Source organism: Neopsephotus bourkii, unplaced genomic scaffold (assembly GCF_033783945.1).
Source record: "Neopsephotus bourkii isolate Nb327-2 ecotype Australia unplaced genomic scaffold, CSIRO-AGI_Nbou_v1 NB_1445, whole genome shotgun sequence".
NCBI lineage: Eukaryota > Metazoa > Chordata > Aves > Psittaciformes > Psittacidae > Neopsephotus > Neopsephotus bourkii.
This window is the reverse complement of record NW_026901922.1, coordinates 105,646-131,863: the sequence shown is the minus strand read 5'-3', so window position 1 is coordinate 131,863 and position 26,218 is coordinate 105,646. Positions and strand designations below refer to the sequence as shown.

Here is a 26,218-nt window from a genome sequence, read left to right as displayed (position 1 = left end):
AGGGTTAGGGTTAGTGTTAGGGGTTAGGGTTAGGGTTAGGGGTTATGGTTAGGGTTAGGGGGTTAGGGTTAGGGTTAGGGGGGTTAGGGTTAGGGTTAGGGTTAGGGTTAGGGTTAGGGTTAGGGTTAGGGTTAGGGTTAGGGTTAGGGTTAGGGTTAGGGTTAGGGTTAGGGTTAGGGTTAGGGTTAGGGTTAGGGTTAGGGGTTAGGGTTAGGGTTAGGGTTAGGGTTAGGGTTAGGGTTAGGGTTAGGGTTAGGGTTAGGGTTAGGGTTAGGGTTAGGGTTAGGGGTTAGGGTTAGGGTTAGGGGTTAGGTTTAGGGGTTAGGTTTAGGGTTAGGGTTAGGGTTAGGGTGCTCATCCGCACCCACCCGCAGAGACGACGGTCTCCACGCCAGTGCCGTTGATGAAGGCTCTCTTGATGGTCTGCGTGCGGACATCAGACCAGTAAATGCGCTGCTCCAGAGCATCGTAGTCCACCACGGTGACGTTGTCGATGTCGGGCACCGTGAAGGAGATGATGTAGTTGTAATAGGGATTGTCGATGTCCACGCCGCGGATCTCCATCTGCCGCGCGTACAGCAGGAACTTCTTGAACTCTAGGGATGAGGACAAGGGGAGTGGTTGTGGGACATGGTCTGCAGGGGGGCTCCAAAGCACCCACACCCCCTCCTCACCCTATGGTGGCCTGCACAGACACTTACCATAGCAGGTCACATTGTCCTTGTCCAGCTTCATGAGGTGGGGACAGGCACAGGACAACGTGCGGTTGTAGTTGATGAGGCAGAGGTGGGAACACGGCCCTTTGCCCCCATTGGCTTCACAGGGATTGGGAGCTGCAAAGGGGGTAAGACTCAGCGATGTCCCCATCCCACGGGTCCCTAAAGAACTGCAGACCCCCCCCAGACCTCAGCCTGCCCCATTGAGGAGCTGCGACCGCTCAGCATCATCACCCCAGAACACCCCATTTGCTCTCCCCACAGCCCATCCCATTGCCCAGGGCTCACCCAGGGGCTGCCGGGAGGGGTGATAGACCTGCAGGTCGAAAGGCTGCGTGTTGGTCCTCTGCACCACCGTCACGTTGTGCCCCGTCCACTTGTTGGCCTTGGCCAGCGTGTTGGTGCGCCAGTCGGTCCAGTAGACCTCCCCTCCGTACAGGGTGACGGCGAAGGGATGCGACAGGTACTCGTGTCCCCGCAGCACCTCGATGTGCCCCGTCCCATCATATAGGGCCGAGTAGATGGCATCTGACCTGTGCACAGCAGAGCCGAGCACAGGTCTGTAACCCCAAAGGGCTGAAGCAGCCTCCTCCTCTGCTCTGTTTAATGCTGCGGAGGAGGAGGATTTACACCCGTGATGAGAGCCCCCGCAGAGGACAAAACCCAGAGCAAAGGCTGGGACGTGCTGCACACACAAACAGACCCCACAGAGCAAAGCCTTCTGCTCCCAGCCCAGCGGTCAAATGGCAGCACAACACAGGAGCGATGGGGAAGGGGCTGGATCCCAGAGGGGATGGGAGCTGTGGGGCACTGCCCTGGTCCTACCTGGCATCAATCCAGAGGATGCGCTTCTCCAGGTAGTCCACAGTGAGCCCATTGGGCCACCCTCCCGAGCCCGTCTCCTTGTGGATGGTGCGCCGGCCCGCGCCGCTCATGGAGGCAGCCTCAATGCGGGGCAGGCTGGCATCCCAGTCTGTCCAGAACAGGATCCTGCAGGGAACAGCGAGCAGGGACTGTCAGCACAGGGATGAGCTCTGCTTCTGAGCCTGCAGTGGGATGCGCGCCCCAGCCTGGCCCCACACCATAAGGATGCTCGCCCTGGGGACCAACGGCTGCTCCTGCCTTACCCATAGCGAGGGTCCAGAGCGATGGCGCGGGGATGCTCGATGTCCCCAGCCAGCAGCGTGGTGCGCATGGTCCCGTCCAGCTTGGCCACCTCGATCTGGTCCAGGTTGCTCTCCACCCAGTAGATGTTGCCGGCGATCCAGTCCACAGCCAGCCCCTCGGGGGTGGCCAGCCCGTACTGTATGACCACCTCGAAGCTGGTCAGAGCTGGGGGGCACAGCACCAGGCAGGATCAGGTGGGTGCCTCTTCCCCCACCATCACACCCCACTCCTGAACAGCTCCATAGGGGTCTGCTTCATCCCCAAATGGGGCCTGAACCCCAAAGGGCTCAGCCCCACATCCGTGGTCCTGGCTGGGCTCTCGCTACCCCAGTGTGGGCATCCCCTCCCATTGCTCTGCAGCGCTGCTGGGGATGGGGGCCTGGCTTTGTGCTCGCAGCTGCTGGGCTGCAATTACCATGAGGGAAGTGCTGGGAATCCTAATGAACTCCTACATAATGAGCAGCTTCAGAGAGCACAACAGCATCGCTACAGGGGCCGGGGACTCCCGTAGCTGCACCACTGCAGGGTGCCAAAGAGTCACGGGCATTGCCCGATCCCAACCTGCATCCCTGCCTCCCCATCCATCTGGTCCCCACCAGCTCCCTCCGTGCCCCCCCAGCTGCGCACCCCCATTCTCGAGCAGTTTTCCCCTGTAGATCTTGTCCTCCACCACGTCGGTCCAGTAGAGCGAGCTCTGGTTGAGGTGGAAGTCCAGGGCGATGGTGTTGCGCAGCCCGGGGACCAGGACGCTGTAGTCACCGCGGTGCAGGTCAATCCTGCGGATCTCGTGGCGGTTCGAGAAGATGATGAACGGCTTGAAGGGGTCTGGGGGAGCAGGGGAGGGTCAGAAGCATTGCACGGACCCTGTCCCCTCGCCCCAGCTCCATTGACTGCCCTGCATGGTAAAGGGATGCTCGGGCCAAGCGGGGACAGCGAAGGGTCTGCTCTCCCCCAGGGCATGATGCTGCTGCCTCCAAGAGCAAGGGGAGGACACCCCCATCCCCTGCATCCCCCCTGCACGCACCCAGGCTGCGGCAGCTCTCTCCATCAGGCTCCAGCATCCAGCCCTCGTAGCAGGAGCACTTGACGTTGTACTTGTCCTGCTCGCACTTCTGGCTGCACTTGAGGTGCTTGGCACAGTAGCTCTGGATCTGACAGGTCTTGTTGTCCGAGCCCAGCTCCATCCCCAGGGGGCAGGAGCAGACGATGCCCTCGCCCGGGGCCACGGTGCAGTTGTGGCTGCAGCCGCCGTTGTTGAGGGAGCACTGGTCTATGGGGAGAGGATGCGCTCATCAGCATCCCGCTGGGGAACCCCGGTGCCGCAGCGCCCGGCTCCGCAGCCACTCACCGCAGAGCTCGCCCTCGTCGGAGCCGTCCCCGCAGTCGTCGGAGCCGTCGCAGAGCTTCTCGGGGGGCAGGCAGATGGAGGTGCTGTTGGCGCAGGTGTGGGAGGGAGCTTTGCACACCAGGGACTCGCAGTTCTCCTCGTCCGAGTTGTCCTCGCAGTCGCTGTCGCCGTCGCAGACCCAGGCCTTGCTGATGCAGCGGGCTGCCAAGGGGCACACACGCAGGGGTGGTGTTTGCAGCCACGGAAGGGTTTGGGTTAGGAAGGACCTTAAAGCTCATCCAGGTCCAAACCCCTGCCATGGGCAGGGACACCGCACTCTAGAGCAGGATGCTCCAAGCCCCATCCAACCTGGCCTTGAGCACTGCTACGGGTGGAGCGGGTACCACTTCTCTGGGCAACCTGCACCACTGCATCACCACCCTTACAGTAAAGAGCTTCTTTATCTCCAACCTGAATGTCCCCTGTTTCAGTTTAAACCCATCACCCCTTGTCCCATCACTGCAACCCCTGATGAAGACAAAGCACTTTGAGCTGGTTCCCCTCCACTACTGCCCCTGTCCCCACCGAGCCCAGCTTAAACAGGCAGTGATTCCCCCCATCCCATGTGCCCTCACCTGAGTCCTTGCAGCCAAACTTGACATTGGGGTCGCAGGCATGGGTGACCCCCTCGCAGTTCTTCTCATCACTGGAGTCCATGCAGTCCGTGTCGCCATCGCAACGCCAGCGCATGGGGATGCAGAGCCCGTCCAGCCGGCACTGGAACTCATCAGTGTGGCAGCCCCCCGGTGGGCGCGTGGCTATGGGGGACACACACACCCGCTCACTGCTTTTGCCCCCCAAGAGCTGGAAACTGGAGGGAGGGGTCCGGCATTGAAAGGATTGGGGGCACCCACAGATGCAGGAGTGGGACACGTGGGTGGGCAGAGGATGCTGCACAACTCCCTCCCTGGAAGCGCTTAGGCAGGATGGCAGCAGAGCTGATGCTGCCCCTGGTCCAGCCCCGTGGGACTCACCCTGGTTGGTGCAGTTGGCGTGAGTCTCGTCGCTGTAGTCCCCACAGTCGTTGTCCCCATCGCAGGTCCAGTGCACGGGGATGCAGCGCCCGCTGTTGCACTTGAACTGGTTGCTGGAGCAGGAGTGGCTGCAGCCGGCCTCGTCGCTGTTATCCCCGCAGTCATTGTCTGCAGAGGGGAAAGGGAGCAGGAACGGGCTCAGACGGTGCCAGGAGGGAGCGTTGGTACCCAGGAGGCAGCCAGGGGAATGGGGGAAACAGCAGGGATGGGGATGGACCACATCAACAGACAGGACGCGGGGTGATGGGCAGCCCCCGGTGCTGGACCCCCATCAGAGAGGTCCTGGCCCCCCACCTCCCACCACAGCACCAACAAAGCACATAGAAAATGAGACACAGAAACTGCATAGATCAGCCATGTACCTGGGGGGCACCAGCAGCATGGGGACGGCTCTGCTCCACGGGGGAGCGGAGCTGGGTGATGGTGCTCTCCTGTATGGAGCACATCCATTGGGAAGTTGGGCTGGAATGGCCAATTGGGGGGGGTTCTCTTGCTTGGAGGAACCCCCATCACCCTCTGATGGGCAGAGGGAGCTTTAGTCTGATAGTGCTGGACAATGGCAATGTGGCCCCTCTGCCTGCCCTGCACAAGGCAAGGGACTGGCCTGGCTTACTGGGGCTCTGCTCCATGGCAGATGCCTTGCATGGGCTTGAGAAAGAGCCTTTGCCTCCCGATGCCTCTCCCTCCTCTGCACATAGGAGCTTGTGATGGGCACGGGGATGATGGCACTGGTGATGCTGTCATAGCTTCACCATCCCCATCTCCCGCAGCTTTGCTCCCTGGTACCCAGCACAGGGGCATCACCAGTGTCTGGAGCAGCAGCCCATGGAGGGGGGCAGGTTTGGGGCTTGCTTGGGGCCAGGTTGGGGGTGTTCTGGTGCATGTTGATCTATGCACTAACCGGTAGGCTTTGGACAGTTCTTTTCGTCAGAGCCATCCCCACAATCTTTTTCTGAAACACAGAACCAACCAAGACAGGAGAGTGGGCACGATGACGAAGGAAACACCAACAGCACACGCACAGAGGGCTGGCCCCAAACCAGCGCTGACACCGGGACGTGAACACTGACATGGAGGAGGGACACACACAGAGGGGCTGCACAGGCACCCGAGCGGCCCGGGGAGGCGAGAGCAGACGCAGGTGCCCGGTGGGATGCTCCATGCATTGGTTCCTATGGATGCCAGCACCGTGGGGTCCATGGGGTGGCTCGGAGCTGGGGCTGCCCATGCAGCTCCCTGCTGACCCCCCGTACCAGCAGCTCTGAATGGCTCTCTCTTGCTCTGGAGCCATCAATCAAACCTAAGGATGCATCAAAGGATGCAGAGCTGCTGGGATAAACCTGCGGGGAGGGAAAGCAGCCTCGGGGCAAACCCTCCCTTGGAAGCAGATGTGAGGCCAGATGTGAGACCTCTCCTGCCTGCCCTGGGGCTACAGGCTCTGGCTGAGCAGCACAGGCTGCTCCGCACTCATCCCAAACACAGGGGCAGAGCTCTGGCCACTGCACAAAGAGCACCGGGATCTGGTGCAATGACCCCTGCCAGGCTGCGCCTGCGGTACCCAAGGGAAACGAGCATGGATGCGGGATGCGGATCCAGCTTCAGTTAAAGCCTCCTCCCTGCAGGGCATGGGCTCTGCTGTTCACATGGCCCCTGCGTCTGGTCTCGCCGTGCCCTCGGCCGCAGTGGGGCCATGCTTCCTCACCGTTATCACACCGCCAGTTGATGTTGATGCAGCGCCCGTTGTTGCAGGTGAACTGAGTCAAGGGGAAGCAGGTCGGGTAGGCTGCGGAGGAGGCAAAGCACCATCAGTGTGTGTGTGTGTGACCCCCTGCATCCCAGCCCTCACATCCCCAAAGGATGCTCACCGCACGAGGCGGACTCATCGGAGCGGTCCCCGCAGTCATCGTCCAGGTCACACGTCCAGGAGATGGGGATGCAGCGACCACTGGCACAGGAGAACTGGTTGGGGGAGCAGGTCCGAGCTGGTCCAGGGAAGAGAGACAGAGCTTTAGGAGCTTTGCAAGGGGAAAGGTGGGAACAACCCCCCCTGCGAGGCAAAACTGGCTGCGAAGCGGGCACCATGCAGAGAACACGCTGCGTTCAACGGAGGCTGTGGACCAGCACATCAATGGGAGCTCTCCTGCTGCTCCCTAAGGATGAGGCAGGCTCCTCACCCGAGCACGTGGAGTTGGACTCGTCCTCGTTGTTCCCGCAGTCGTTGTCCCCATCGCAGAGCCAGCGGTTGGGGATGCAGCGGTTGTTCTTGCATTTGAAGCGGTCAGAGGGGCACGTGTGCTGGTCTGCAGGGGGGGGACAAGCTCAGGACCTGCCCTTCATCCCCTCCCGTTCCCCTCCACGTCTGATGGTGAGAAAAGCTAAGGCAGAAAAAGGCAGGGATGCAGGGACCCTCATCAGCGCTTCCCCCCTCAACTGCTTGAGCCTGCTCCCGTTTAGAGGTCCTGGCTGCCCGGCCCCACATTGTAACCCCAACCCCACTGCCCCAGGAGCACCCAAACCACGACCCCTGCCCACGCAGGAGGCAGCCACGCACAGCAGAGCTCCGGGGCCTCGTCGCTGTTGTCCAAGCAGTCGTTGTCCCCATCGCACTTCCAGCGCTCCTGGATGCAGCGGTTGTTCTTGCAGGCAAACTCCCCGGGCTGGCACTGCGGAGGGGGCACGTAGGACGGGTTGGCTGGCAAGGGAAAAGCAAAGGGAAGGGATGGTGTTAACCCAGCAGCAGTGAGGACAGCCCTGTGTCCCCAGGCTGCCAGCCCCGAGGCACTGGTACCCATGCACCCGATGGAGGAGGTTCACCCCTCTCCTTTAAGCCCAGAGCCCAACCCTCCCCTTCAATGGCAGCATCCTGCACGGAGATGCCACCACGGATCAATGCCCCCTCGCATCCTACCCTGGCAGGTCACAGTGTCCGGCCCCAGGATCTGGTCCTCGGCACAGGCACATTGCCGGCCCCGCGGCGTGGCCAGGCACAAGCTGCTGCAGCCCCCGTTGTTGACACGGCACTTGTTGGAGCCCACTGCGGAGGCAAAGCAGGGCTGAGAAGGGAGCTCCTGGCCTAACAGGGCTCCTAACCCTGACCCTGACCCCAGGACTCCTTCCATAGGCTGCACATCATCATCACACAAGGCAGCAGGGCCCCCTCAGGCTGAAGTAGCCAGGAAGGGAAGGGAAGGAAGGAGAGAAAAGGCTGGAGGGGCAGGGGATGAGGGATGGTGATGGACATACAGGCAGGGGTATGGATGAAAGGAAGCATAAAGGATGGGGGGCTGCCCTCAGCCTCCAGCCCCCCATAGCCTCATATGGGGCAGGCTCCCACAGCACCAGGCAGATGGTGAGGGGCTGGCACAGGGTGATAAATGCCCCATCCCTGGCAGTGTCCAAGGCCGGGTTGGATGGGGATTGGAGCAAGCTGCTCTAGTGTGAGGTGTCCCCGCTCCGCAGGGACCGGACCTGGATGAGCTTTAGATCCCTTCCCAACCCACTCCATCCCCTGGCTGTGCGTGGCCCCAGCACCTTGCTGCTGCTGCGCATCGTACATCCGGATCTCGAAGATGGGCGGGCGCTCGTTGCGCAGCAGGCTCACCACCTTGGAGGCCTGGTCCAGGCGGTAGATGCTGCCGCTGCGGTACTCGGTCCAGAAGAGGAAGTTGCTGTAGTGGCACAGCCCGAAGGCGTGATTCAGCTCCGGTCCCTCGTACACGATCTGTAGGGGCAGGAGATGGAGGGGCTCAGCTGGGACCCCACGTGGTTGTGGGGACAGGGCAAGGGACATGGGAAGGGGATAGGAGGATGCAATGAGCAGGGGAGCACGGATGCAGTGGATGCATTGGGGTCATCATCACCCTGAGAGCCTCCACTTGCCTTCCGCTCGGTGCCGTTGAGATAGACCATCTCGATGCGGTCATAGAAAGCATCCACCCAGTAAAGGATCTTGGCTGGGATGTCCAGGCTCAGCCCATTGGGCCACAGGACGGTCTTGGAGGTGATGAAGACGTTGCGGTTGGAACCATCCATCCAGGCTCTCTCGATCTTGCCCCTCTTGCTGTCCTTAGGATCCTCCTCCCAGTCCGTCCAGTACATCCACCTACCACAGACACGAAGCTGTTATAGATGCAGACCCAGAGCCCACCCCATCACCAGTCAGAGTGGACCTCCTGTGGAGGGGTCCTGTGCCCATAGATGGGTCCCAGCCCAATGGCCCTCGCAGGCACCCGCACCCGTTCAGGGGGTCCACCACGATGGCCCGGGGATGGGTCATCTTCCCCTCAATCAGCGTCTTCCGGGTCTGAGCAGCCTTCTCCAGCCGAGCCACACTGATGGTCTTCTTGGGGCCATCGTCCGTCCAGTACAGGTTGTTCCCCATCCAGTCCACAGCGATCCCTTCCACGTTGTGGATGCCTTTGGGGAGGAGCAGGAATGGGCGCCCATCACCAGGGTGAGAAGCGGAACCAACAGCCCCCTATGATTAACTTGTATTTGGCACCACCAGATCTCAACTCAAAGCAACAGGGCCGACAGACCCCATCCCTCCAGCTCCAGCGCAGGCAGCTCCCACCAGAGGTACAGCAGCCATAGGGAATTGGGCTGGATAAAGCCCAATTTGGGAGCATCCTTGGCTGGTTTGCTCCAAGGCAACACAAATGTGCTCAGCTGCGGCAGCATGGGGATGGAGCAGCCACCGCACTGACCCCCAAGGACTATGTGGATCCCTATCCCTCCCATCCGACCTGATGGGGAGGGGGACATCCAGACACAGGGGTCCCTCTCCCACCTCTGCTGGGGCATGTGCTTGGTACCTGTCTCTCTGTATACAGATACAGATAAACCCAAACAGCAGCTTCAAACCGTAGCTGGGCAGGAGCGCTGCCCCTACATAGGAGGCAATAGGATGCACAGGAGGCAATGGAGGCTGGGGAAGGCCCCTGAGGCACGCACCATCCTTCAGGATGGTCTCTCGCTCCGTGCCGTCGATCTTCTGCCGCCCGATGAGGTAGCTGGTGGTGTCAGCGAAGTAGATGAAGCCCGTCTCAGCATGGAAGTCCAGGGCGCGGGGGTTCATGAGGTTCTCGATGGGGATCATGTGCTCATCCGGCACCTTGGCCCCCATGTCCATCCCGCGGATGATGCCCGGACGCCCCTTCCCATACACCAGGAACAGCTCGTGCTCGGGCTCTGCGGGGAGATGGGGGAAGCCATCACCACCAGCCCAGTGTGGGCCTGCAGAGCCCAGCAGGCAGCCCCATAGCTTAGGCCAGGAAGGAACGGGATGCTCGGAGGGAAGGAACCACAGAGCAATGCTTGCCACCAAGGACTCACTTTTGCAGGACTTCCCATCGCTGCCCAGGCTGAAGCCGGAGCGGCACCGGCACGTCCGGCTCTTGTGGCTGTTCCCAAGGAGGCAGATATCGGAGCAGCCTCCCGGCTTGCCAAACTGGTCGGGCTCGCAGGCATGGCTCCTCACTGCAACACAGAGCATCACAGGGGGGTCCTGCCCAGCCCCAAGGAGCACCCATGGGCAGGGGACACTGCTCTGCAACCACCGGGATGGGGAAACGGGCAATGGATGGGGTGGCTCTGTCCCCCCTTGAGCTCCCAGCCAGGAGCTGAGAGACAGGAAAGGACCTGCCCAAGGTGAAGGATGCAGGAGGCACAGCCTGTCCCCATCCCCACCCAGCCAGCCCTTGGCACCCAAGGAGCTGCTGTCACCCAGGCTGGGGTCCTACCTGTGGGCTGGCGCCGCTGGTGGTAGATGTGCAGCGCTCCCCCCTTGTCCACCCGCGTCACCACCTGGTACTCGGTGCTGTTGAAGCGGTTGACGCGGATGACGCTGGTTTTCTGCTGGGCGTTGGCGTTGTCCGAGTTGGTGGCATAGAGGTAGTTCTCGAAGACAGTCAGCCCATAGAGGTGCTCGATCTGGGGGGCATCCACAGGGAATGATGGAGGAGGCACGCGCAAACCCCCTCATCCTGCCCTATGGGCCATGCCCCTGCCTCCTCAGGCCAAGCTCAGGCATAGAACCACGGAATGGTTTGGGTGGGAAAGGACCTTAAGGTCATCCAGTTCCAACCCCAATGCATGGGGTTGGAGCCTCACCCTAGACCACGTCACCCAAGACCCCATCCAACTTGACTTTGAACACAGCGATGGAGCATTCACAACTTCTCTGTTCAACCCATTCCAGCCCCTCACCACCCTCACCATCAAGAACTTCCTCATATCCAACCTAAACACCCACTGGACATGCCCCCACGCACACTCCATTGTCAGCCCCCGACCTGGCCCCACTCACCAGGATGCCCTGGATGATGGTATGTCTGTTCTTGCCCTCATAGTCCACCACCTCGATGTAGTCGAGGTAAGCATCAGCCCAGTACACCAGCCGGTTCACCAGGTCCAAGGTGATGCCGTGTGGGAAGACGATCTTGCTGTCCACCAGCTTGGTGCGGTTCTGCCCGTCCATGTCGCAGCGCTCCACCTTGGGGATCTGCCCGTAGTCGGTGAAGAACACTTTGCTGCATGAGAAGGGCAAATACAGGAGCTCAGAGCCTGGCTGGTGCGTTCAGAGAGGGAGGATGCCCCCATGTACACGGCCTGTGGACATGGGCACCTTGAGTCTCCCTGCAGGCTGCTGTATGCTATGCACTTGTAAAACCCACTTTGGGTTTCCTGCTTGGTAGCATCATCTCTCTTCACCCAGGAGAGGATAAAAGCACCCATCTGGAAAGCAGCAGGAGAGGGGGAGATGTCCCCATCGCTGCTCCCGTGATTCAGCATCCCAGCTTCCCCACGTGGGGTTCTGCAAAGGGGAGCTGTCATCTGAGCACAGCACAAGGGGAGCAGCTCAACCCCTGCAAGGATCCCACTGTTTCGGTTCCTCAAAGCAAAGCTGTGACCACGCAGCCACAGGATGGAAGCAGCAGCTTGACCTCATCCATCCCCTTGTAAGCTGGGAGCTGCTTCTCCATCAGCATCCCTGCTACCCCCGGATGCAGCAGCCTGACCTGCTCCATCCCCTTGTAAGCTGGGAGCCGCTTCTCCATCAGCATCCCTGCTACCCCTGGATGCAGCAGCCTGACCTGCTCCATCCCCTCGTAACCTGGGAGCTGCTTCTCCATCAGCATCCCTGCTACCCCTGGATGCAGCAGCCTGACCTGCTCCATCCCCTCGTAAGCTGGGAGCTGCTTCTCCATCAGCATCCCTGCTACCCCTGGATGCAGCAGCCTGACCTGCTCCATCCCCTTGTAAGCTGGGAGCCGCTTCTCCATCAGCATCCCTGCTACCCCTGGATGCAGCAGCCTGACCTGCTCCATCCCCTCGTAAGCTGGGAGCCGCTCTCCATCAGCATCCCTGCTACCCCTGGATGCAGCAGCCTGACCTGCTCCATCCCCTTGTAAGCTGGGAGCCGCTTCTCCATCAGCATCCCTGCTACCCCTGGATGCAGCAGCCTGACCTGCTCCATCCCCTTGTAAGCTGGGAGCCGCTTCTCCATCAGCATCCCTGCTACCCCTGGATGCAGCAGCCTGACCTGCTCCATCCCCTTGTAAGCTGGGAGCCGCTTCTCCATCAGCATCCCTGCTACCCCTGGATGCAGCAGCCTGACCTGCTCCATCCCCTTGTAAGCTGGGAGCCGCTTCTCCATCAGCATCCCTGCTACCCCTGGATGCAGCAGCCTGACCTGCTCCATCCCCTTGTAAGCTGGGAGCCGCTTCTCCATCAGCATCCCTGCTACCCCTGGATGCAGCAGCCTGACCTGCTCCATCCCCTCGTAACCTGGGAGCCGCTTCTCCATCAGCATCCCTGCTACCCCTGGATGCAGCAGCCTGACCTCATCCATCCCCTTGTAAGCTGGGAGCTGCTTCTCCATCAGCATCCCTGCTACCCCTGGATGCAGCAGCCTGACCTGCTCCATCCCCTCGTAACCTGGGAGCCGCTTCTCCATCAGCATCCCTGCTACCCCCGGATACAGCAGCCTGACCTGGTCCATCCCCTTGTAAGCTGGGAGCTGCTTCTCCATCAGCATCCCTGCTACCCATGGATGCAGCAGCCACCCCCTCCAACCTCCTCCATCCCCTCATAAGCTGGGAGTGGTTTCTCCATCAGCATCCCTGCTACCCCTGGATGCAGCAGCTGCCCCCTCTGACCTGCTCCACCTCCCCACGCTGATGGTGCAGGTCCAGGCAGCAACAGAGCCCTCCCATCCTCAAGCACATCCCTTACCCCATCGCTGGGTCCAGTGCTATTCCCTTGGGGTTGTAGAGCTCCAGGTCCAGCAGCGTGACGCACGTGACCCCGTTCTTGTTGCAGACAAAGATCCTGTCGTCGATGTCGTCCACGAAGTAGAAGTTGCCCGTGAGCCAGTCAATGGCCATCTGCTCCACGTCTAGGCCATGGGAGGAGAGGGGAGGTCAGGTAGGGAGGGAGGCAGGAGCCCCATGCGTGGTCTCCAAGCCCACCAGGACCCAGGAGCAAGGTCGCATGGGCCATGAAGGAGCTGTGATGGGGATGCACAAAGGACCTGCCCTCCCCTCCCTAGGGGGAATGAAAGCATCCCATGGGAATGCCATCTGGAGCAAGGGGCTCTGCAAGGGGGGCACTGCAAGAGGCTGAGCAGCCCAGAAGGGGGATGCCGTGGAGGTCTGTCCCGGTGCAAGTGCCCCATGAGACCCTGCAGCGCCAGAACCAGCTTCATGCCATGGGGAAGGCAGAGCAGGGCTGGGAGCCCCATAGCCCGGCCACCCCAAACACACTGGGACCCAGAGAGCAGGGCCAGACGCTGCTATCATGAACCAGAGCAGCAGCTCGGGAGGGAAAACATGAATCAAGCCAGGATGTTTTGCAATGGCTGAGCCCTCCCCTGCTTGCAGGGTGACTCCGAGCCCTTCCTTTGCTGCAGCACCACGGGGTTTTGACGAGACCCCACTGATGCGCAGCCCGGGTTTGGGGGTGCCCTAACACAAACCTGAGCCCCGAGCTCTCCACATCAGCCCTTTGGTGTCAAGGGATGGGGATGGAACGCCGGCGGCGATGACCGCCTGGTGCCCAACTGCCCTCCCTTGCGGAAGGGTGAGGCCACGGCGCCCGCAGCCACCACCCAGCGTGATGCAGCTCATCAAAACAAGTGGGAACAGCCAGAGCCAAGGCCCTTGCATCCCATCAGCAGAGCTGAAAGGCAGCACGGGGCTTGCTCTGTGCTGCCCAATGAGGCAGCGCTGGGGATGGGGCCAGCACAAAGCTGGGGCTCCCGGTCCAAGCAGGCGATGGAGGGGCAGAGATGCAGGGGCTGAGCTCTGCTGTGGGATGGGGCTGCCTGGACCAGTGCCTGCTCCCCCCCCAGCCCTGGTTCACCCCGGCAAAGGGATGTGCAAGAACTCCCCCAAACACAGGGCTTGGCCGGCGCCCGCGGCGCTGAGTCAGAGTCACAGGACCAGGGAAGGGATCCAAGCAGGGCTGGACTGGGATGAAGCAGAGGCCCTCACCCCCCTCCATGCACTGGGATGCAGATCCCCCTCCCCGGCCATTGCTGCCCCATCGGTAGCACCTTGGTTCTCCTTCCCCACTGCTCCCCCTTCCCACAGCATCACGGGGCCACTGCCCCATCCAAGAGGGCACAAGTTCACCAACACGGCCTAAACAAGAGGGAAAACGGCCAAAACAAGCTCTGAGTCTCCAGACCCTCACTCCCTGGGGCCCGTGGCTCCCCTCACACCGCTCTGCACCGCTGCCTCTTGCCATCAGAGGGTCCTGAGCCGCAGGGCCGGGGCGCTGGGGGTGACGCACGCACTTGCTCTTCTCCCAGGCTGTATTTTTGCAGCTGGAAAGCATTTCCCTCCTCAAAGGCTTTTGTTTTGCAGCTTGCTCCTTCTCTCCCTGCTCCGTCCTCCCCTCTGCTTTGCAGGAGCCAGGGGGGTATATTATGGTTGTCATTATTATTATTATTATCATTCTTTTCAGCTCTTTCTTGCAGCTAAACCTGGATTCCCTCTTGAACCCTCAATAGGAGCTAACTGAGCAAACACCCCTTTTCAACCCCTCGTTGCCCACAGCGAGCTCTCCCCTTGGCTTTGGGAGATGGATGTGGCATCCCAGCCACCCGTGGCCAGCAAGACAACGGACACCAGCAGGGACAAGAGGGACCCTATGAAGGAAGAAGCCAGGGAGGAAAGGAGGGGGTGCAGCTCCCAGTAGCAGATGGGGGCTGACGAATGCTTCCTCCCCATCAATTCCCACCCCGGAGTCTTCCTCCTTGCTCAAGCGGGGCTGGGCGCTGCGGGCGTTGCAACACACGCAGGGCGCGTTTCCCAAGCCCTGTTCCTTGGCTCGGGGCTGGGAACGGGCTCGTGGGGGCAGAGAATGGCAACTCTCAAGGCTCTGGCTGGAAGGAGCCGGCCAATCTGTGCCGGCCACTGTCGGCCAGGGCAAGGCCGCTTGACGTGAGCTCTGACCTTCCTTGTGGGGAGGACCGAGGGGAGAAGAGCGCTGCAAAGGTCGCCCTCAAGCAGCGCATTGCTCAACCAGGGCGGGCTGGCAACTGCAGCGAAGCCCGGATCCCACCCATGCAGATGTTTCCTGGGTTCACGCTCGCCATGAAGCCGCTTATCCCTGACCAAGGTTTTGCTGAGGTCCCTGCCATGAAATCCTCCCTGGGTTGGATCTTCCTCCTCATGGCCACCAGTGTAAGGATGGAGCCGGATGGATGGAGAAGGCTCCTGGGTGCCCCTTCCAGTCCAAACTCCTCTTACACCGGGTTGAGACCTGTCATAGCACTACCAGCACATCCTTAGGGGGAGTAACAGCCCTAAGAGGCACAGAAGCATCCAGCCTCCACTCAAGGAGTTCTTGGCTCCATCAACTCTCCCCTAGCACTCCCAGCAACAACATTCCCCCCTTCCCAACCCCAATTTCACCCTGTGCTTGAAGGGGGGCTGTGAGCATCTTATCCTGCTCTAAAAGCTCCTTGATCCAAGCAGATCATCACCTCCACAGAGGTTCTCCCTCCCTTAACCCGAGGGCAAAGAGCACCGGATTCACCCCAGGAGCAGTGAAGCACCGCAAGGCTGTGGGTTGCTTTGGGGAAGGAGCTCTGCTGAGCCAGCACATAACTGAGCCCCGGCATGAATCAGTTGTTGTGCAGTCTGCAAATACATCAATTGTGGCTGACACGAGGAGGAAGGAAACGCGCAATCTTCTCCCCAACCTCAAAAACAGGGATTTCAACACAGCTCCGAAACAGCTGCCATTGGGATGCGTGCAGCTCGGCAGCACAGCAGCAGGGCTCTTGCACAGCCCAGTGTGGAAGTGAAACCCCCTTTAGTGGGGATGGTGCAAAGAGCTTGGAAATAAGCGTTTGGTGCTGCTGAAGGTCCCCATCCGGCTGAGGTGCGTTTGCCCCCTATCCAAGCACATGGATAGAAGCTGTGGCTGCCCCATCCATGGCAGTGCTCAAGGCCAGGTTGGATGGGGCTTGGAGCAAGCTGCTCCAGTGGAAGGTGTCCCTGCCCATGGCAGGGGTTGGAGCTGGAGGAGCTTTAAGGTCCCTTCCAACCCAAACCAGCCCATGACTTTAGGAAACACTGAGCTCTGCTGATGCTGTTTCTCGTTGCTTTTAAGTAAAGAACATTCATGTCCAAGTGCATCTACTCTGAACAACCCCCAGGGGTTTCCCACCTATAGTGAGACCTAACCCAAGCCCCAGCAGCGGGGCTGCACTGACCTGCACAGAGACAACCACGCAGTGCCAAACCGAAGATGCACCAGTGGGTACCACATTGGAGCCGAGCATCCTCCTGCTCTGGCAAAGCCACGTGAGCCCGAGGGGCAAGGGGGGGGTGCAATGTGGCACCCAGCACCACGCAAGCGGCTCCTGCGGAAAAGCAGCCTGGAAAAGCTGCCGCGTGTTCCGCTTGCAAACCGCCTCCAGAGGAGGAGCGGAGCGCAGGCGCGTCAGGAATGCGGTCCCCAGGGCTCTGCAAAGACGGCGGTTTCCTACTTTCCTTTTGACACGGAATGATCCGTGCGCTGCATTGCCATAAGACCATAATCCAGAGGAATGTCTGCCTCTTCCCTCCGCAGGCATCCCTGCTCCCCCCTCCGAGAACAAGGCCGCCTCTGTGCCGGCGACGTGCTCCGTGGATAAACACCGCTCCTGGGGACAATTCTCCTTAATGAGAAGTATGGTAACAGGACCGGCACGGAGACAAACTCCAGCGCCGCAGCGATGGAGCGGCACCCTGCATCCCTCGAGGGACCAGCAACAGGCACCTTCTTGTGCAAGGAGCCACCAGCTTCCATAGGGAAAGGAGGGCCGGGGGCCAGGGCAGCCGCCGCCATCACGTCAGCCTTGTTGCCTTAGAAAAGCAGGCTAAAAACCAACCCCATTTAAACCCCTTCTTGTTGAGCTGCGTGGAAGCCGGTGGCCCGGGGCCAGGCTGTCTGACTCGATGCTCGGAAGGATCCCTGTGGCCTCTGCCCCAGCCAAACCTCCCCAGGAGGTAAAACCAGCCCCATCGGCTGACGTGTAATGGAAGGTACCAGAGCATCACCCTTCCCCATGGACCTCCACGTTGTCCGGCCAGGGCAGCACATCCCAAAGGGAATGCTCAGGGGCCACTGGCACATCCCCAGCACCAGGCTCAGCCCCACAGGATCCCTGCACGAGCCTGGGTACAGCACCGGAGGTGGGAGGAGCAGGGACAGAGCTGGAGCTGCATGGAGGGCAGCCAAGGGACCGCTAATTACTCTGCCTTAATGAGACCACTGCACTGGCAAGAATACTCAGCAGAGGCCGAGGGAGGGACAGGGCACTTGGCTTCCTTCTGGGTGAGAGGAGACAGACACAGGCTCAACGGGAACGCAGGGAACTGCCATTGGAAAGACTGGGGAGAAGGGGAAGAAAGCAAGAATGGGGCCAGTCCGACCCCAGCAATGGCTCCGCATCACGGCGAACCCAGCATGAGGCAGATGTCCACACCTAAAACCAACCCTATCCCTGTGCCCAAGAGGATCCCAGTTCCTCAGGCCGCTCGCTTCAGCCCTGAACAGTTAAAACAAGGCAAAAAAGGAAGGAGTCAGCAGATGAAGTTACCAATCATCCCGCTTTCTTGCCAAGCGAGCTCACATCGGAGCCTCTTTCTTGGCTAGGAGGAGGCAGCAAGGAAGAAAAATAGCTTTCCATGCAAAGTGGGGGAAGAGATGTCCTTGGATCCCTCTGCAGAGCAACATCCCCTTGAAATCCATTTGTCCCAAACCCTACGGGCTCTTTTGCTTCCTGGCACCGGGACAGGTCATTACGAGTAACAGGGCTGGGATGGAGTCAATGAAAACAACCTCCTAGACATGCTTGTTTAGATAGATGCTGCCCAGGAAGGTATTTTAATAATGGCCAGATTGCCATCGTTTAGGGTTTATAATACCCCGGGATCAAATGTCCTGATATTCCATCCCCTTCCCCAGGGCTTGATTTGGAGAAGGAAAAGCAAACACCAAACCTTAAAGCAAATCAAAGCTCCCCAAGCCCTTTCCCAGCAGCGTCCTGCTGAGCAGACGGCGTTCGTATGGGATACGGTGCTCTGGCACTGGGAATGCTGGGTTCAGGCAGGGCATGGGGCAAAGGAGCAGCAGCACCTTCAGCATCACAAAGCTGCTGGTTCTGAGCACGCAGAAAGGGGGGAAAGGAAGAAGAGGGGAAGGGGAGCGCTAAGAAAGCCATTGGGAAACTCAGGTTTCCCTCTCTGCCACGGGTTCGCCGGTGTTTTTCCATGGTAGAAAGCAGAGAACTCCTGTGGCTGTTAAGGAAAGCAGAGGATCCCTTGCTTTAACACCATGCTCAAATGCCACGGAGGCCAAGAGGTGGCTGGCACGGGGTCAAGCTGCTGCCAGTGAGCGGTGTCCTCTTAAGGAGGGCTCCAGAGGCTGCCAGAGGGGAGATGGAGATGGGATCGGAGGCAGAAGCTGCTCCCTGTGCTGGGATGGGTTGAATGGAGATGGTTGGGATGCTCCATCCCTGGCAGTGCTCACAGCCAGGTTGAACCAAGTGGATGGTACCCCTGCCCATGAGCTGGGGTGAGCTTTAGGGTCCCTTCCAAACCATCCTGTCCTGACCTGAGCTTCCCCCCGGGGGCTGTGACAAGGAGGTAACGCCACTTCCCTGCTTCTCTCTGCCAAGACACTGGAGAGGAACCTGTGAATCCAATTAGTGGCTTCCCTCTTTATGTGCTTCTTTATGGCATTATCTGCTACCAGCAGGAGCCAGGCTCCCCCCGGTGCCTTGCTGCTAATGGGGCTCCGGCTGGCATCGGATGGGGGAAGAGTGATGCTGAAGGGCTGGAAACCAGCAGCCCCCAGCTGTCAGGGGTATGGATGTGCTGGTGCGATGTCAGCCCAGCTCTGAGAGCAGCCCCTGCTTCCCTGCCTCCCTGTCCCTGCACAGGGATTAGTGTCACTTGTGCTGTGGGAGATGTGTTAAATGAATGCTATTAACAGGCCTTGGCAAGGCTCACTGTACCCCAAGGCTTTGCTTTCCCCCTGCTCCTTGCACTGCTGAACCCTTTTCTCTACCCACAGTGTTGAGGACTGAGCACTGCTTCATGGTGCCTGTCCCCTGGCTCCCACCTCCCGCTGCCCATGGGCATCCTTCACAGGCAGTGATTTTCCCAGCTGATCTGAGCTGGCTGCTTCCCTCCCTCCAGGTCCTTTGCCAAGGAGCCGTTAAAAACGAGAGGCTGTGAACTCCTCCATCCATCCTCTTACAAAAGCCCCTCGTGTTGGGATTGATGATTTGCCTCCATCATCAGCCAGTGGAGAGAGCTCTGGGCTCCTCTCCGGCATGGAAGTGATGGGGAGGACACTGGGAGCTCGGTGCTGGTGGTCCAGCCTGTCCCCATCCCCACCTCGGAGGTGGCATCTTCCCACCCAGCTGAGACATGGAACCAACCAGGCTGCAAAAAGACCTTTAAGCTCACCCAGTTAAACCCTTCCAATGCCACCACTAACCCATGGCACTGAGGGCCTCATCTGCATGGGTTGGGAACACTTGCAGGGACGGTGCCTGCAGCCCTTCCCTGGGCAGCCTGTTCCAATGCCTGAGCACCCTTTGGGGCAGGAATTGCTCCTCAGCTCCATCTAAACCTGCCCTAACCCTAACCCTAACCCTGCCCTGGTGCAGCTTGAGGCCGTCTCCTCCTGTCCCTCAGCCATTCCCCATCAGGCCTAGAATGCTCCAGGCTCAGCCCCATGAGGAGGATGGGGCAGGAGCACGCGTGCAGTGATGCAGGAGCGGTGCAGGGGAGGGCTCGTCCTTCCTGCCAGCGCTGGGTTCCAACAAGGGGACCTTGTCTCATCCTTCCTCCCTTTCTGCTCTCCCTTTCTGTGCTCCCTGTGAAAACCCAGCGCTGTTTCGGACCCTGGCACCTCCATTCACGCTCAAGGACAGAGAGAAGCGCTCCAGGCGAGCATCGCTCTGGTTCACCATGAACCCCACACATCCCTATCAGATCCAGTCTCCTGGGGCTGGGAATGGCTCAGGACCATCTGAAGCACACACAAGCACTTGTACAGGTGAAGGAGTGGAGCTGCTCCCTGCCTTGTGCCTGCATCCCAGTTAATCCCTGACCCCACGGGACGGGCTGATCCCATGGCTTTTCTCAACCAGATTCCAGCTTCCACGTGTGGCCCTGGACAACGTCCTCGCTTGTTTGGAGCCAGGCTTCCAAAGGATTCCAAAGCAGAACAACACACAGCCCTTGTGCTGCTCCGTGCTGCCTGCCCTATGGGCCCTGTGCTTGAGTCTGTGATGGGGAAACAGCGAAGCCCTGGTTGCCTTGGGTACAACTTCCCTGCCACCATGATCATGGAATCCTCAATGGGTTGGGTTGGAAGGGACCTTAAAGCTCATCCATTTCCAACCAGGGACCCCTTCCATAGAGCAGGGTGCTCGAAGCCCCTGTGTCCAACCTGGCCTTGAGCACTGCAGGGATGGGGCAGCCACAGCTTCTCTGGGCACCCTGTGCCAGCGCCTCAGCACCCTCACAGGGAAGAGCTTCTGCCTAAGAGCTCAGCTCAGTCTCCCCTCGGGCAGGTTCAAGCCATTCCCTTTGTCCTGTCCCTGCATCCCTTGTCCCAAGCCCCTCTCCAGGTTCCCTGCAGCCCCTTTAGGCACTGGAGCTGCTCTAGGAGAGGATCCAGTTGGAGCACGTACAAGCAGAGACCTCCTTAAGCCCCGCTGAGGGTGTGAGCGGGGAGATGAGAGCCGAGCCCGGTCCTGCCTAATTCGAGGCTATCGCCTGCAAGAGCCTCTCCCTAAAAATACACAGCCCTAAAAATACCCAGCGCGAGCTGGAATGAGCCCTGCTGCACACACCCTGCAGGAGCCTGCCCAGCCTCAGCCCTGAGCTCCTGCCCCGTGCTCCAGCCCTCGGCATTGCTCCCTGCTCCGTGATCCACCTTTACCCCTTTGCAGCCATCGGTTGGTGCGTGTTCCCCATGGCCAGGTTACTGGTGGTGGTGATGAGGTGTTGGGGATGATGACGAGCTGCTGCTCATCCCCCTAACATCACCCATGTCCCTGCTGAATAACGGGATCCCTCTCGCATCCTCCAGCATCAGGAGGTAAAAGACAACGGTGAAATGATGCCAGGGGAGCCAAAGGCTGATGGAGACACAGTGCAAACCCCACCAACCCGCAGGAGCACACAAGGAAAGCACTGGGAAGCCCATAGGACCCCTCACATTGAGAGCAGTGCCAGAAATCTCTGCAAGTAACTCTCCTTCCTATTCCGGCTCTGAACTGGGACCAGCAAGCCCAGACAGGAGACAGCGCTGTAACCACAGTCATTATGGCCAGGGAGACACAAGCAGAAGGAAACCACCACCCGCCAATCACGCCGGTGACTCAGGACAGGAGGCACATTCTGCTTGGGATCGGGTCCTGCTCGGAGCAGGGACCAAGCCCAGGGATAACGCGGGTGGGAAACCAAAGGAGGAAAAGCAAGGAGAAGCTCTGTCCCTGAAGATGCTGCTTGGGTACCACGTCAGCTCCGCACTGCAGCGCTTCCTCTCACCCAAGGCACCCACACAGCTTGCTAGGAACAATGAAGAGGAAGGAAAAGGAAAGCCCAAAGCTACGTTTGTGCTGAAGCCTCTATGGGAAGCTGCCTCCTACCAAAATCCACCTCTTGCTTGGGGATAAAAAGGACATGGATCTGTTGAACAAGTTCAGAGGAGGCCATGAGGATGCTCCCATATGGAGATAGGCTGAGAAAGTTGGGGCTGTTCAGCCTGGAGAAGAGAAGCTGTGTGGAGACTTCAGAGCATCCTTCCAGTATCTGAAGGGGGCCTATAGGGATGCTGGGGAGGGACTCTTCATTAGGGACTGTAGTGACAGGACAAGGGGTGATGGGTTCAAACTGAAACAGGGGAAGTTTAGATTGGATCTAAGGAGGAAATTCTTTCCTGTGAGGGTGCTGAGGCACTGGAATGGGTGCCCAGGGAGGTTGTGAATGCTCCATCCCTGGCAGTGTTCAAGGCCAGGTTGGACGAAGCCTTGGGTGATGTGGTTTAGAGCGAGGGGTCCCTGCCCATGGCAGGGGTTGGGACTGGATGATCTTAAGGTCCTTCCCAACCCAAACCATTCTATGATGCTCCTGATAGGGACGGGTCCTAAAGGGAGCAGGCACTCACGGTGTAGGCTGAGGGAGATGTTGATGGAGCGCTCCTCCACGAAGCCCTTCAGGTTGGGGATCTTGGCGCACTTGAGGACGGTCTGGGAGGCGCTGTCCCCCACGTGCACCCAGCACACCGTGTCCTCCACGTAGTTGAAGTCCATGGCCGTGGTCTGCTTGGCGCTGGTGGGGGTGATGTTGGGCACCGGGGCTCCGCTCAGGTAGGTGGCCAGGATGTTCTGGGAGTTGGCGATGAGCAGCACGGGCGGGCGGTCCACAGGCTCTGGCAGGGGAAAGAGGGAACAAGGGTGGTGATGGCACCCGGAGCCGCGGCTGCAGCGATGCATCGGCTCCAGGCAAACCAACAGCGGGATGCGCAAGGCAAGGAGGAGGCAGCAGAAGGGAAGCAGCAGGGGCAGGGGCACACACAGGGCAGGAGGCCGTGGTCTGCAGCTCCATCTGCTCCTCACCATTCTTGGCTTTGCAGGACCTGTTATCAGGCTGCAGGAGGTATCCTTCCACACAGCTGCACGTGTAGGAGCCCTCGGCGTTGGTGCACGTCTGGCTGCAGGTCCCATAGACGGTGCATTCGTCGAAGTCTGGAAAGCAAGGCATTTTGGGGTATATTTGGGGTATTTTGGGCCAGCAAACATCTCTCTTCAAGAAGGAACAAAAGCTCCTCCTTTTCTCCAAGGAAAGCTGCAAGGGATGATATGATGCCCAAGCTGAAGGGACCAACACAAGGGAATAGCTGGCTAAGGTCACCTCCCATTGCCTGCATCAGCAGCAGGGCAATCCCTGCCCCATAGCTGCGCCTTTTCAAGGCCTAATTATCCTTATCCCTCCCCTCCACATCTGCACTGGAATTCCCAGCCTGGAGCCTCTAATCTTCAGCTTCCAAAGCCCTGGAAGCCGCTGCTCTTTCTCCTGCTCCATGAAAGAGCACCTTGCCCCCAGGGGTGCATTGCAGGAGCTGATAAAGGCCCCTTTTACCCTGCTGAGATAATGAAAGAGATGGAGCTGCTGCAGCCTCTCACTTCCAGGCTCCTTTCCAGCCATCCCACTGATCCCATTGCTCCTCACTGACCCCCTTCCTGTTTATGCAGCATCCTCTCTGAGGATGAACACCAGGAGCACACAATGGGCTAGAAAGAGGCAAAGCCTTTCCCTTCCTCCCTCCCAGTATCCCTCACTGAGGCTTTCAGGACCTGCACCCATGCACCACCAATGGAGCATTGCCCCTATCCCTGACTGCAGGCTCTGCCCCAGGTCCCTTTGCCCCCCCTGTACCAACCTTTGCAGCTCCTCCTGTCCTCGGCCAGCTGGAAGGAGTTGTTGCAGTAGCAGGCTGGGCCGCCCAGCGTGGGCACGCAGTGATGCTGGCACGCCAGCGCCGTGCAGTTGGCCAATTGCTCTGAGGAGACAGGGGAGGGAGCAAGGGAGGATGTCACCGAGGTGATAAAAGGGATGGAGGCGGCCTCCCTGCTGTCCCCTGCTTGCCCAATGGGGAGGGAAGGACCGAGACCCTCAGCAGAAGGATGCGATGGGGACAAGGCTGCTCCATCTGAGCAGCCCAAACCTTCCTCAGGGCCTGGAGCAATAGGATGAGAGGTGATGGGTTTAAACTGAAGCAGGGGAAGAGAGAAGAAGTTCTTCCCTGTGAGGGTGCCCAAAGAAGTGGTAAAAGCTCCATCCCTGGCAGTGTTCAAGGCCAGGTTGGGCAGAGCCTTGGGCAACACGGTCTAGTGTGGTCCTGTAGGTTGGAACCACACGATCCTGAGGTCCTTTCCAACCCAACCCATCCCACGATTGCTCCTTCCTCTTCCACAGACCTACTAGCAGCAGGGAAACAGCCACGAGCCTCTCCAACCCAAGCCACGGCCCCTTCGCAGCCAGGGATGGATGGGGAGTGCTGGGAAAGCCCTGCCCCTCACATGTGGAACCATTTAAGCAGGCAGGCAGGGGCCAGCTGGGCTGTTTACCAGGTGTATCAGCTCTGGCAGGCCCAGCTCCTCATTTCAGACCCTTATCTCTCAGCTCAAGCATCCCAAACCCCCCTCCAGAAGTGCCAGGCCTGCAGGTTTGAGGCTCCCATCCCATTTCCCCCCCTGTGCAAGGGGTGCATCCTGACATGTGCATCCCTGCAGGGAAGGGAGCGGGATGCAGTGGCAGGATGCTCCAGCAGCCCGAGCATGATGCGGGGTGACAGCTCATCCCCCCAGGCATGGGGTGGAGGCAGGAGGAAGGAAATGCCTCCCTGGGGCGGCACCCAATGGGCAAGGGGGGGGACCACAGCATCCGACACAAGCACCAGTGAGCGCTGATGCCCTCAGCGTGCCCAAACCTGTGGGCAGCAACGGTCCTGTCCCATGTAAGTAATGGGAATGATTAGTGAAAGGTTAATTGTGAGCATGGGCGCAGCTGCTGAAGCCGCCCCAGGCTGCTCCCATGGGAGCAGGGCAGCTCCATCCCAAGCTGGGGTGCAGGGGGAGCCCTTAGGGCAGGGTGTCCCTTACCTGGGTGAGGGCAGGAGCCCTCAGGCCCAGGCAGAGGAAGGGGAAAAGCTGCTTGCCCGGAGCCCCAGCCCCAGGGGTCAGCTGGGGACACGCGCTCCTGATGTGAGCAGGGTTCAGGGAGTGTTTTCCAGCAGGATTAGCAAGGGGGGACAGGCCAGGAGGGGGGGAAAGCTCCTGGAAACCAGGAAACGGCACCACAGGGGTCTCTGTTATCTGAAGCAGAGCCCCAGCCCTGCAAGCTCCTAAAGCCAGGAGACAATGGGGCTCTTTAATGGCCCGCAGGCTCAGGAATGATGGGCATTTCACTTGCACATGGCTCTGGCTAATCTGGGATCTGCTGCCAGCCAGGGATAAAGGGAGCACAGGGCACGGTGGCACCGCTGAGAAGCCGTTGAACACAGCCCATGTGGGGCGCACCCCATCCAGCTACAACGTGGGTACCACTGGGACCTCATGACCATGGGGAAAGGAGGAGCAAGGGCAGCATCTGATGGGGAAAGGAGAAGCAAGGGCAGTATTCCATAGGGAAAGAAGCAAGGGCAGTATTCCATAGGGAAAGGAGGAGCAAGGGCAGTATTCCATAGGGAAAGAAGCAAGGGCAGTATTCTATAGGGAAAGGAGGGGCAAGGGCAGTATTCTATGGGGAAAGGAGGAGCAAGGGCAATATTCCATAGGGAAAGGAGGGGCAAGGGCAGTATCCTATGGGGAAAGGAGGGGCAAGGGCAGTATTCCATGGGGAAAGGAGGAGCAAGGGCAGTATTCTATGGGGAAAGAAGCAAGGGCAGTATTCTATAGGGAAAGGAGGGGCAAAGGCAGGCAGCCTTTCCATGGGGCAGCCCCTCTCTGCCCATCACCCCCCTCCCCAAACACCTACCCCGACAGTGGGGCCCCTCGTCGGAGCCGTCGAAGCAGTCATGGAGCCCATTGCAGAGCTTGCTCATGTGGATGCAGAGCTCCGTGCCCAGGCAGTTGTGCTCATTGGGTTGGCACCGGGACACCTTGCTCTGAGGACCTGCCAGGCAGCAAAGGGCAGCACGGTCACCAAAGGGGAAGCCCAGCAGCCCTGCATTGGTTCCCTCTCCCTATCCCCCCTTGTTCAACCCTCTTTGATTGGGATCCCTGCATCCCGCAGCGCAAGCAGCACCCACCAAGCAAGGCTCCCTCCACATACGGCCACCAGGCTCAAGCCAGGCTCTGTCCCTGCAACCCCAAGCTCTCCCTGGAGGAAGCTCATTAAGAGACATTGGGTTTCCCTTTCAAAGCAGGCAGGAAGCTGCTCTCCCGAGTGAACTTTCCCTTCCCATCGGCTTCACAGCGTTGTGCAAAGGGGATGGAGACCCAGAGCATCCATGGACCCCCCTTTAGGGAACGCATTCCCACCCTTGGGAATGAGCTGGGATGGGGTCCCAGGGGGAAAGTGACCCCAGACCTCAGCAGACTCCTTAACCCAGACTCTTGGCTCTGAGCCCCCATCACTACTGGGGGGCCCTAAGCCCCAGCTCTCACCACAGGCGCTGCCTCAGGTGCCAACACACTCATTGCTAAGCCCAGCTTGCGGGGGGCCGCTGAGCACCAGGGCTGTGGGCAGGCTTAATCTCCATTATTAGCTAGGCAAAACCACCAAAGGAGCCGGGCTTTTCGTGTTAAGCTCCTCTGAAAAGCAGCACGGCCTTGAGACAAACAACAAAATACACCAGAAACCATTCACATCCTGAGACGAGCTCCA

General features: G+C 59.6%; 1 protein-coding gene across 2 annotated transcripts in view; it reads right to left on the bottom strand.

The window, feature by feature from the left end:
* The window catches only part of LRP1 (LDL receptor related protein 1), a 68,345-nt gene that overhangs the window by 26,264 nt on the left and 15,863 nt on the right, over window positions 1–26,218 (bottom strand). Inside the window, exons 3-29 of one of the 2 annotated variants that reach the window (XM_061368717.1) lie at window positions 25,367–25,504; window positions 23,271–23,390; window positions 22,447–22,575; window positions 21,996–22,259; window positions 12,540–12,702; window positions 10,612–10,834; window positions 10,046–10,235; window positions 9,639–9,782; window positions 9,258–9,494; window positions 8,540–8,720; window positions 8,184–8,406; window positions 7,836–8,025; window positions 7,213–7,338; window positions 6,856–6,996; window positions 6,479–6,604; window positions 6,170–6,286; window positions 6,007–6,087; window positions 4,245–4,412; window positions 3,846–4,028; window positions 3,232–3,432; window positions 2,908–3,153; window positions 2,511–2,708; window positions 1,844–2,048; window positions 1,542–1,706; window positions 1,005–1,249; window positions 702–833; window positions 369–596 (exon numbers count right to left, since the gene is read on the bottom strand). In XM_061368717.1, coding sequence (XP_061224701.1) covers window positions 369–596; window positions 702–833; window positions 1,005–1,249; window positions 1,542–1,706; window positions 1,844–2,048; window positions 2,511–2,708; window positions 2,908–3,153; window positions 3,232–3,432; window positions 3,846–4,028; window positions 4,245–4,412; window positions 6,007–6,087; window positions 6,170–6,286; window positions 6,479–6,604; window positions 6,856–6,996; window positions 7,213–7,338; window positions 7,836–8,025; window positions 8,184–8,406; window positions 8,540–8,720; window positions 9,258–9,494; window positions 9,639–9,782; window positions 10,046–10,235; window positions 10,612–10,834; window positions 12,540–12,702; window positions 21,996–22,259; window positions 22,447–22,575; window positions 23,271–23,390; window positions 25,367–25,504 — 4,764 coding nt within the window. Of the gene's footprint in view, window positions 1–368; window positions 597–701; window positions 834–1,004; window positions 1,250–1,541; window positions 1,707–1,843; window positions 2,049–2,510; window positions 2,709–2,907; window positions 3,154–3,231; window positions 3,433–3,845; window positions 4,029–4,244; window positions 4,413–6,006; window positions 6,088–6,169; window positions 6,287–6,478; window positions 6,605–6,855; window positions 6,997–7,212; window positions 7,339–7,835; window positions 8,026–8,183; window positions 8,407–8,539; window positions 8,721–9,257; window positions 9,495–9,638; window positions 9,783–10,045; window positions 10,236–10,611; window positions 10,835–12,539; window positions 12,703–21,995; window positions 22,260–22,446; window positions 22,576–23,270; window positions 23,391–25,366; window positions 25,505–26,218 lie in introns of those variants that run through there. The other variant, XM_061368716.1, reaches the window with a different exon arrangement.